This window comes from Cavia porcellus, unplaced genomic scaffold (genome assembly GCF_034190915.1).
Source record: "Cavia porcellus strain 051 isolate PalLab524CR breed Dunkin Hartley unplaced genomic scaffold, mCavPor4.1 scaffold_33, whole genome shotgun sequence".
In the NCBI taxonomy this organism is placed as follows: domain Eukaryota; kingdom Metazoa; phylum Chordata; class Mammalia; order Rodentia; family Caviidae; genus Cavia; species Cavia porcellus.
In genome coordinates this window covers 26,008,089-26,019,956 of record NW_026947516.1, presented here as the reverse complement: position 1 = coordinate 26,019,956, position 11,868 = coordinate 26,008,089, and the positions used below count along the sequence as shown (strand labels likewise).

Below are 11,868 nucleotides of genomic sequence, written 5' to 3'. Positions count from 1 at the left end.
TCAGCCCATATCCAGGCCTGTAGAAACTAAAAGACGGTGGGGGGGGGGGGGTGAGGTAAGGATGCTTGAGGCAAAGAAACTGAACTGTTCCCAAGCACCTCGAGGTGCTGCACAAGTGTCCACTGCCCTACAAAAACCGACACAACAGTAGAAAGTCGTTCTGGTCTGGTCCTCGAGGAGGGTGTCGATGAAGAATCTCACGCCCGTGTCCAGCAGGAGCGCAGCACTGGACGGGAAGCGAAGGCTGCACGGCTGGCTCACGTGACATCGCGTGACACAAGCCTGGCACGTGCCGGGCGGAAGTGGGGGGGCAGCACAGGTCACACAGTGAGCGCAGTGCGCATGTGCGGCAACCGATCTCTGCGAGGGTCCCCTGTGGCAGCACCGACTACCGGTACATGAAGGCCTTGCCGCTGACAGGTACGGGCGTTTTCAGATACTCATAAATTTTATCGAGTGTTTTCTTGGGGCTGAGGGTGAGTGTCTTGGTGCGCACATCCATCGGTATAAGCGTCAGGCTGTTTGTGGCCAGGTACAGGTGTAGATTTGCGGGACCCGGGTTAGGAGTCCAGAGGCTCCATTAATGTTCTCTTGTTGCAGGGCCCGAGTGCCTCACGATGCAGCGAGGCTTAGAGCAAGCCCTAGACCGTGCAGACGAGGTCATTGCGGGAGCCCAGCAGAGACCTCCTGCAAGGAGGGTCCCATGGGCTGAGGGTAAATCTCTCCATGAGAAGCTGTATGACATTTACGTTGAAGAATGTGGCAAAGAGCCTGAGGTCACCGAGGAACTCACGGCCAGCGTCCACTTGCTAGAGAAGCTGGTGAGCAGAGAGTCATTGCCATGCTTAGTGTTCAACCTTTACCCAGGAGATAAAGGCTATTCTGTCATGCTGGATGACAAAAGTGGGTCCTTTGTAGAGACCACTTCACTACCCTATGAAGAGAGTAAACTGTTGGAGTACTTGGATGCACAACAGTTACCCCCTGTTTTGCTTGATGTCCTGGACGCAACTCAGGTTAACTTTTTCCATAGTGGGTGTGTCATAGCTGAAATTCGAGACTACAGGCAGTGTGTGGACCCGGCCCCTTCTGTTTACAAAAGTAGGCATATTCTCTTACGTCCAACGATGCAGACTTTAGTGTGTGATGTAGAGGCCATTGCAAGAGAAAACCCTCGATGGACCCAGAAAGACAAGCTCGCTCTTGAGAGCCAGCTGATCTTGGCTACAGCAGAACCCGTGTGTCTGAACCCCTCTGTGGCAGTAGCCTGCACTGCCAACAGACTGCTGTTTAACATGCAGAAGATGAATACTGCACCAATGCAACAGTGTTTCAAGCGGCATTCTTGGCCCGCCCTGAGCCAGCAGAAGTCATCTGTACCTTCTTCTTCCCCTCCCTCTACAGTACTAACTGCCTGCAAAAAAGTAACAGAAAACCATTCGAATCTGGAACACAACTTAAAGATCACAGAACAGAATTACATAGACATGTGGAAACAGAGACCCTGTGACCTGGCTATGCCTTCTGAAATCGATGTGCAGAAACATGCCAAAGGAAAAGAGTCTTCCCAATCTGATGATGAACTACTAACATTCAGCTCACCTCTTATACCTGAGGATAATCTTACGTTTGACTATGAAACTGACAGTCAGCTAGAGGACACAAAACCAAGCATGCTGATGTCAAATAATGATCCATTTTGGTGTGATAGGATAGAGCCACAATTTCTCTCACTCAAGAAGCGTAAGCGTCCCACACAGGTCTCCACAGGTGACCATTCAGGTGATTTCATGCCTAGAGCAAAGACTGAAGCTGGGCGGGCAGTCAGCACATGCCAGAAATCTGTCCAGAGCAAAGATAAACATGCAGACAAGATGGTACAACACTCCAAAACCTCAACCAGTGTGGATCAACTCTCTTTAAAGGAAAAAGAAAGAGTAAAAACAAAGACAAAAATAAAGATAAAAGTAAAAGTAAAGACAAAGACAAAAGAAAAGGAGAAGGAGGAGAAGGAGAAGGAGGAGAAGGAGAAGGAGGAGAAGGAGAAGGAGGAGAAGGAGAAGGAGGAGAAGGAGAAGGAGGAGAAGGAGAAAGAAAAGGAAAAGGAAAAAGAAAAAGAAAAAGAAAAGGAAAAGGAAGAGGATGAGGACGAGGATGAGGACAAGGACAAGGACAAGGACAAGGACAAGGACAAAGACAAAGACAAAGAAGAAAAGGAAAAGGACAAGGACAAAGAAAATGAAAAAGACAAGGACAAAGACAAAGACAAAGAAAAGGAAAAGGACAAGGACAAGGAAAAAGAAAAGGACAAGGACAAGGACAAGGACAAAGAAAAGGCAAAGGCAAAAGCAAAGACAAAACAGACTACGACCTCAGGGTCAACCGGGTCCTCAGTATCCCGAAATGTAGTTAAGCAAAGAGCTCCAGCAGCCACAGTCACCTCCAGCTCAAGATCAAGTTCCTCAGGTCAAGATCCCCCTGCACACCCAGTAAGCAGCACCCGGAAGTTCCCACCTCTTGCTCCTGGTCCCAAGCCTTCCAGCCTTTCTCAGAAGCCTTCTGTGACTTTCAGAGGAGTTAGCTCACTTTCTGCTCCTACCCAGCCCTGTGCCAGCCATTCAGGAGGAGTCATAGTGACCCAAAACCCAGCCAGCTCCACTAACCTGAAGGTCATCCATGTGGTGGGCCCAGCACAAAGAGCCCAGGTTTTGGTGAGTGGTTCAGAGTCTATGCAGCGCAGTACCATTGGTGCCCCTACTGCTGGGGGAACCCAGCCCAGTAACCTTCAGCCGTCCAGTGCAGGGTCAGGTGGGACACAGCCACCCTCTCAGCCAAATGTGCAAATCATTTTACAAAATGCTGTTGGTCTCTCACCCGTAACTATACTCCAGCTTCCACCTGGTTCCATCATTGTGAACACCCCACCCTACCCACAGCAGCAGCAGCCTCTGCCCCAAATCCAACCCCAACCTCCCTCCCAGCCCCAGGTGTATCAGTTCATTACACAGCCACAGCCTCAGCAACCCACAGCGACTCTTCTCACACAGCCCAGCCCACAGGTTTCTGTCCCGGGTCTGGGCAACCAGCAGTGGGTCTTGCCTGCTGGGCAAGATATTGTGATCAACCTTACTGGAGAAGGGCGTTTTGTGCAGCCCCAGGCAACTGTGTTGAGTCAGCCTGCCTCTGGACAGCAAATATCTGGGCAAAGATTTCCTTCCCAGAGAGTCCAAGTCCCTCCTGTTGGGCAACAACGGGTGCAGGGACAGAGGCAGGTGCAGAGTCACCATGTGAGATACTGGCGGCGTCCATCATCTATAGCAACAACAACCACTCAGACCACTGGCAGCACCTATCGTAGCCATGCCAAAGGTAGCTCCAAAAAAAGCCCACCACCCACCCCAAAGCCCTGAGTCCTGTCTCCCTTTTTGTGTTTTTAAAACACTCAAGCACAGAGCTGAGTCTGTTCTGGGTTTTTACTTCATCTTTGATATTTTTGGTGTTTTAGTATTTTAAAGCAAAAGCTTTATACCAAAGCGCAATCCCATAAGTTTTACCTAGAAACAGGGAATGCATTTAATGAGCTGTGATTGTCTTGCTGAAGTTACTGTTCGTTTGCTGACATACTTTTACTGTAGTATTTGAATGTGTGCTCTAACTCAAACGAGGTTCAACAAAACTTACAAGTTCTCTGAAGCATAAAATGACAATAAGAATACACTGCTGGTTAATGTTCGAGCAAGATGTGCTGGTTTTTAAGTTTTGATTGTAAAACAGAGCGCAAAATTGCCTGCCTTCACCCTTTGAAGGACACTGCTCAGTAGTACCGAGCTCCTTCACGTGCTTGTGTGCCAGAGCTCCAGGAGCTTTGCATCTTGCAGACCCCAGACTCTGCACCCCTTGAACAGCAGCACCCCTTTTGCTGTCCTCCAGCCCCTGGCAGCCTGCATTCATTCTGCCTTTTGTTTCCATGGGCAAGCGTTGCTGAAGCATGTTGGGCAATTCACAAAGTGAAATCCTGACGGTGCTCATCATTTAGAGACAGGTTTATGTCACTCTGCACAATGTTCTCAAGGTTCAGCCATGTTTCCCTATGTGACAGGAAAACGACTGCCTTTTAAAAACTAGTTTTCCCGAAAGAATATATACTTATAGCTAGGCGAAACAGCTTTCAGGACAATATAGCTGGTGTCCACGTGTTCAGTTTGAAAGGTTTGCGTGCAGTGTATGAGCTGTAGTTGCTACACATCTAGTTTGAAAAATGGAAAGGGAGCTGGAGATTTAGCTCAGTGGCATAAGCGCCTGCCTTGTAAGCAGGCAGTCATGAGTTCGATCCCCGGTACTGATAAAAAAGAAAAAGAAAAATGGAAAGACTCCACAAGAAACAAAGGTCACACTGAGACTGAGTACAGCAGAGATCTGCACACCTGTGGGATGCAGTCGGTGGCAGATGAGAGAGTGTGACCGTCCCCAAACCCTTCCAAGTCTCCCTGCACTCAGTGTTCTCCCTCCCCCACCGCAGAGCAAATCTCTCCTCCAGACCCTGTCACTGGCCCTCAAAGGCACTTCTCTGGTGCCTTGTCTGTCTCTTTAGAAAGTTATTTACAGATTTTTTGAATAGTAGGTTACAGCAGGACATGGTGTCTCATGCCTGTAAGCTCAGTCCTCACAAGTTTGGGCCCAGCATGGGTACTCTAACAAAGCAGTGGGGCACTGTCTTGAAATAAAATATTAAAAAGGACTAGGATTGTTACTCAGTGCAAAGGCACTGGGTCCAACCTCCTGGACCGCCAAAAAAAAAAAAAAAAAAAAAAAACCAAAACAACAACAAAAAAACTTAGGTTACTTTTAAATAGGTAAAGAAACATTTGGTAACTTTTTTCTTTCTTTCTAATAAATAGCTGTAGTCTCCTTAGCTTGGTAAGTAGGATGTCCTCCTCCTTTTCCCTTTGTTTCATCAATTGCTCCATAGTCCTTGCTCCATCAATTCCATTTTTTTTTCCTTCAATGGGACTCAAAGATCCTTGAACTTTTCTGGCCTCTTTTTCACCCCTTCCTTGTTAAAACTTGAGTTGTAATTCACGTAAGAAGCATTTAGCCATTTTCAGGTACAATTCTCTGGCACTCAGCACATTCTCAGTGTTGAGCCGACACCACCTCTATTTCCCTAACATGTTCAGCCCTTCAGAATGAAAAATCCTGGACCCATCAGGCACTCAGCAGTCCTCCTCCCTGCCACCTGCCCCTGGCGACCGCTAATTTGCTTTCTGTCCCCAGGAACTGCACTGTTCACAGCGTCTCCTACCACTGGAATCATATCATAGTGCATTCTGAATCTGACCGCTGTCACTTGGCATAATATTTTCAAGGTTAATTGATGTTTTAATATGTATCAGTACTTAATTCCTTTTTGCCTCAATATTTCATTGTCTCTCTATAGCTTGTCCTGTTTACCCATTCTTCCATTCTTTAATACTTAGGTTATTTGTACCACTTAGCTATTATAAACACTGCTGTTATTAATATATTTTAGCATCTCTCATATATATTTATTCTGTTACAACTTTGCAATCTACATGAAATTTATTTTGCAATGTAAATGTGTGTTTCTGTGCTTTTTGCTCTAATAGAAAAATAAAAAGAAATTTTAGTCTAGCATTTTTGAAAAAGATTAGTTAAGAACAAGTAGCCAATGAGTTTAACTGTATTAGCTGTAAATTCTAATGTTTGACAATGCTGTTCAAAATCAATTCAGCCAACTTCTGGAAAACATGTCACATTTGTCATCTGAGTGAAAGTGAACCTGTAGAGAACATCCTGGACATCCTCGAGAATGGCGCCTCAATTTTAAAGAAGGAAACCTGTCCGATCAACATTGCGAAGAACAATGTATGGTAGGCCTTGGCCAAACAGAGATGGGATCTGCAGAGCATTGTTTTATTTGATGCCTTTCCTCCCTTTCTGTCTGGGACCTTCAGGTGCTAGATGGTGATAACAGAATTTGTGCTTCAGTGATGTGACTCTCCCTTCTGGAAAAGCAAATAAATACAGCTTTGTTTCAGATTACTATTTGTGGAACTTTGTTCACTACCTTCCAGTAACATTTATCAGGGTGGATAATCTGATGCTACTGCCACAGTGATGAAGAGCAAAGTGTGCTAGCCTTGAAATAAAATCCCAAAGTATGTATTTATTTTTTTAAAAAAACTATGTAAGGGGGATTTTCCACATCATTCTGTCTCAGAGCCTAGGTGAACTGGAAGACAATGCAGACACCAAAGAAAAGTAAAAATGCCACTTCAAGATCTAGAGATCTTATTAAACCTCATCTAATCTTTTATCTTTCAGCACTTTGAGCCAGATTTGCAATATGAGTCTCAGTAAAAGGTGAATGTCACATATATAAATTTGAGTGAACAATGGAAAGCATCAGAAATAGAAAAAGACTCAATATTTTAGGGACTTCTCATTTTACCACAAGTCAGAGGTCAGGACACAGACCACAGAAATCATGGAAATGAAATTACAAGAGAAAGCCACTGCCAAACCCATGAAGTCCAGCTATGTATATGCACAGGAAATTTGTACTTTTTTACAAGCGATAAGGTTCGGAAGCCATTGTTAGATCTTAGATTTCTGTTTGGGGGGAAGTGCCCAGCCCTACTAAGAAATTTATTTGTTTAAAGTAACAAGCATTTTCGTTTCCTTATTACGCAGATGCTCAAGGTCCCATTCCAATTTTTTCCACCTCCCAATGTCAGTGTTATAGTTATTTTTGTCTCTGTTGCAGGCTGACTTCTCAGAATGTCACTGTCAATATGTCATTAGGGAAAGCTGAGTTTATTCTTACTGGTAATGGAGAGCACCATCTTGACAGACTTAGTAATGTCACAGGTAAACATCCTTTTCTATAAAATCTAATGAAATAACCATCATCCGCAGGATTTCAGTATTACATTTGCAAGGAAAAAAATATACTCAGCTGCTTTAACAGTGTTTGAAAAACACCAGCATTGTAAAATATAGGACCCCCCCCCCACTTCCCAGCCTCTGTTCTCACTACATGCTAGATGCCATCCTGGCAACTTCACGTGTTTTCACTTAGTCTTCATGAATCACATACAATTAAGAAGACCTAACAAGGAGGTTGGAGCCTAGGGCCTTTGTTCATGGTCACCCAGCTGTGAAGGGTCAGAGCCCAGATTTGGACCCAAGCCTTCTGGGGTCAGACACCATGTTCTTTCCCACACCAAGCTCTCCACTGCTTCACTCGGGGCAAGACATAGGCCGTCAAAGTGGGCTCACCTGGTGGCCGCAGAGACACCATGGCTGATGAAAATAATGGCCTGTCACTTAGCTATGTGTTGGAGTTTGAGAGAAGCTAGTTAGTGACATCTCTGCCATAGTCTGAAACCAGCGGAAAGAGAGATTCAGGAGTCAGACAGTTGGAGATACATTTTTCTTGTTGTAAGTCATCAACAACTCAGTGACATAGTTTAACTCTGTTTTCCTAATACTGTACCCTGGTACTAGAAAGACCCAGGCAGGGCTGGAGAACTGCAAATGTCTCCTAAGGGTCTGGCTTTCCTAGTGGGAAGAACTGGGTGGGCCAGGAAAGGCAGCAGTTTTACTCTAATGAAGAGTTTAACCCTCAGCCAAAAGCCCTATTTGGCACTTGGTGGGGCTTTTCTCAAAATAACACTGTTTAGGTACTAGAGCCTGAACCCAGGACCTTCACTCAGCTACAACCCCCCCCCAACTACCTCCCACTTTGTTATTTTTTTATTTTGCTACATTCAAACTGCAGCTTTGAATGTCTGGGTATAGACTAGATACAAATACAGGAGTCTGCTTGCACTGACTATTAAATTGCTAAATTGCCCAGACTGGGTTTGAACTTTCAACCCTCCTGTGTCAGCCTCCAAGAATGCTGGGATTACAGGTGTGTACCATCAAGCTCAAAACAATGTTTTAGGGGCTGGGGATTTAGCTCAGTGGCCTAAGCGCCTGCCTTGCAAGAAGGCAGTCGTGAGTTCAATCCCCAGTACCAATAAAAAGGAAAAAGACAAAAAACAAAACAATGTTTTAACTACATAAAATAAAATACATTGCATTACAAAGGAAGCTAGTTGCACTCACATACAAGTCTAAAAGTACAAGTAGATACATTTATGATAAAAATACGAGGGGTTTCTTTGTTTCGTTGGGGACAGCCGTCACTGGGACTCAAGCTCAGGACTTCACATTTACCAGTCAGGTGCTGTGCCGCTGAGCTAAATCCCCAGCCCAAAATACGGGTTTTTTTAAAGATAAAATTTCACTCCATAACCAAGGCTAGCATTGAACCTGTGGTCCTCCTGCTTCAGCCTCCCAGTGCTGGGATTACAGGCATGCATCACTGCATACAGCTCTAAAAACGTTTGCTTCTTTATTAATTGCATTAAGTAATAAGATTCGACAGTGGGACTAGTTAATTACTAGCTTAATCTCAAAAATATGAGTAAATACGTTTATGATAAGAATACATATGGTTCTTTATCAATGTATTAACTAATAAGATTTAACAGTGGGGCTGATGACTAATTTTGAAGTAGTAATTACTGTAAATGCTATTTTGAGGTATCAGCAGCAAGTGAAATGTGACATGAAAACATCTGCAATTTCTATTCATTAAAAATTCATAGATAAATCTCAAGGAATGTGAAGAGAAAAAAATTCATAGATATTGTTAATACCACTGTGGCTTGGTGTATACATTCATACCTTAAAGAAATATCACATTTAAATTAGAGATCAGAGACAATGAGAAGGTAATATTTATTCCCATATTAAATTCATGGGTCCCCTGGAAGTGTTTCTGCACCCTACGTGAAGAACCATTATTTTCAAATGCTTGATGGACTGTGGGAAAAAAGGAAGCTTCTCCACTTGTTGGTGAGAGTGTAGACTGGTGCAACCACTGAAAAAATCAGTGTGGTAGTTCCTAAAAAAAAAACTAGGACTAGAGGTCCCATTCTACCCAGATAGTCCCCTTATGGGTATCTTCCCAAAAGATTTAAAAACATCATACCATAGGGATATATGTGCACCCATATTTATAGCAATTTGTAATAGCTAGATCTTAAAAACAACCTAAATGCCCATCAACTGAGGAATGGATAAAAAAGATATATTTTATATAATGGAGTACTACTCAATCATAAAGAAGAGTAAACTGGAGACTTTTATAGGCAAATGGATGCAACTTGAGACTATACTCACAAGTGAAATAAATAAGACACATATATAAACATATTGTCTCACTAGTATGAGAAGCTGAAAGAACACACACACACACACACACACACACACACACACACACATATATATACATATAATAGTTAAGATAGTTATACTACTGATTTCTCTGAGTTTACCAAAGAGTAAAATTTGTGCAGCTATTGTTCGGACAACTGAATGCAGATATCTCATGCTCTGGGTAAATGATTTGGGGATGACAATGTGCAATATATGTATCATTGTTACCTCCTGACTGGCGTGTTTTCAATTTTTGTTTTATTCTTTTATTTTTTTTCTCATTGGAATAAAATGGATTTGGGGGGAAAGGACTTTTATTCTAATGCAAGATCCTTCCTGGGACACAGAAGTAATAGTTTGTAAGCATCACTCCCAACGGTATATGTTATATGAGCAAGATGACAAGAGATGAAGTTGGCTCAAATTTTTACATAAAGGCCAAATTATTGAATGATCATCACAATAGCTTGGAAGGTTGTTCACAAGGCATGCATTGGCAACTTAATCCTCAGAATACTCTTGGTCAGTGTAGGTAACTCCATTTTCAAGTGAGGAAATGGAGATATCAGTAAAATTTGTCCAAAGCCATAAATTCTAGTTAATAGAAGGGCCAGATTTGAATTAGATAGTCTGGCTCCAGAATTCACTGTCTTAACTACTAAACTGAAGCTTAGAGGGTTGCTTAATATTTATAAAGTTGTTTTTATAAGAAAATATTTTGACAAATCTTCCATAGGTTTAAACTTCCTCAATATAGGAAGCTATCAAATACCAAATAAGTTGCCCATTATCCAATTCTCCTGAAATATGCAGAATTATCCCCAAGTAACCTCATTCTGCGTAGCTTGTTCTCAAAGTTAGGTGAGGCTGGAGCTGGGTGGAGAACTTAGCTACGGGGCTAATGGCTCCCTTTCCCTGAATGAAGGACACATAACTTCTAATGGGTTTTGTTAAGAACAGCAAAGTGTCTGGGCATTTACAAGTTAGCTTGCATAGTTTCATGGATGCTGCAGAAGACACAACAATGGGTCAAAGACAAAGGACATTACTGCTCAGCACAGTAGGCAATCCTGCCAAGCTAGGAACTCAAGGGAGATTATCTTGTTTTGTTTTCTTTTGTTTGAGACAGAGTCTCTCTGGGTAGACCAGGCTGGCTTCAAATTCTCTGTCCTCAGCCTTTAAAGTGCTAGGATTACAGGTGTGTTCCACCTGTAATCCCCAGCTGGCATTATCTTAATTATACTGGTCAACAAACACATTTTCCCTTAGCACCTTAAGGAGACAGTTTCTCCATCTCTGAAGGCGGTTCACTATATGAAAGTCCTTGAAGAATTAGTCCAAAATAAAAGTTGTCAGTGGTCCAGCATGGTGGTTCATGCCTATAATTCTAGCAGGAGGATCACAAACAGGTTCCAGGCCAGCTTGGGCAACACGGTGAGATCCATCTAAAAACAGCTGGGAATGGTAGCACGTACCAGTAATCCCAGCTACTTCGGAGGCTGAGACAAGAGGATAACAAGTTTGAGTCCAGCCTAAGCAACTTAGACCTGTCTCAAAATAAGAAGCACTTGGGGGCCGGGGGTTTAGCTCTGGCATAAGTGCCTGCCTGGCAAGTGTGAGGTTGTGAGTTTGATCCCCAGTACCAAAAAAGAAGCATTTGGGATGAGCTCAGCAGTAGAGCGTTTGCCTAGCATGTGTGAGGCCCTGGGTTCAATCCTCAGTAACACACACACACACACACACACACACACACATACACACACACACACAAGCTGTCATACCTCTCCTCACAAGACATACAGAACATTCATAACCCAACATACTGAAGGATCTGAGGGATAGAACCCTAGCAGTTGACTCCAGACTGCCTGGCAGCCCAGCATCTTGTTACCTCTTCTCTGATGAGGTCACCTTCTCGTGCTGTCTCTATAAAGGAGACCAATAAGGGTGTGGTTATCTCAACTGGGGCATGGACTTGCACTGCATCTAGAAGGATGCTATGGCCCTGTCATACTTCCCTAATGGATGAGGGGAGGAAGGTCATGCCTTCTTTTCTCCCATTACTCTGGCTTTGTAAGTTTCCCTTTCCCCCATAAAGCCTAAGGTTTAATTCATTCCAAGCCCTACTGCATGGCAGGTGAGACTTATATGGTCTTACTACAGTAGATAAAGAGAAATTAGAGGACAGGGGCTGGGGATTTAGCTCAGCGGCATAAGCGCCTGCCTTGCAAGCAGGCAGTCGTGAGTTCGATCCTTGGTACCGATTAAAAGGAAAAAGACCAAAAAAAAAAAGAGAAATTAGAGAACATTGAGGAGTTCTCAAAGGCCACAAGGAGGAAGATCAAATAGGACAGGCATACAGCAGGTAAAGAAAATATAGTATATGTACACAGTGGAGTATTAGCCATAAAAAGAAGAAAATCCTATCATTTTCAAGTATGTGGGTGGAACTAGAGGTTATTGTGTTAAGTGAAATAAGAGAGAAAAAGAAAGGCATATATATATATATATATATATATATATACATATATATATCAGTGGTGGCAAACTTATGGCACACATGCCACAGTGTGT

The 11,868-nt window shown here is 43.3% G+C and overlaps 1 protein-coding gene across 1 annotated transcript; it reads left to right on the top strand.

The window, feature by feature from the left end:
- The first annotated feature begins 617 nt into the window (after nt 1-617).
- LOC100724829 (SUPT20H like 2) lies at nt 618-3,410 on the top strand. Its single transcript, XM_003466427.2, has 2 exons — nt 618-1,743; nt 2,410-3,410. Exons 1-2 carry the CDS (start codon nt 618-620, stop codon nt 3,408-3,410), a joined length of 2,127 nt encoding a protein of 708 aa, XP_003466475.2.
- Nucleotides 3,411-11,868: the final 8,458 nt, after the last annotated feature.

Excerpts from the sequence above, each read along its gene's own strand:
- LOC100724829 (XM_003466427.2), top strand. The coding sequence starts at position 618 with ATGCAGCGAGGCTTAGAGCAAGCCCTAGACCGTGCAGACGAGGTCATT. Across the intron at positions 1,744-2,409 it reads ATTTCTCTCACTCAAGAAGC|TTAAGCAAAGAGCTCCAGCA; the intron begins GTAAGCGTCCCA and ends CCCGAAATGTAG.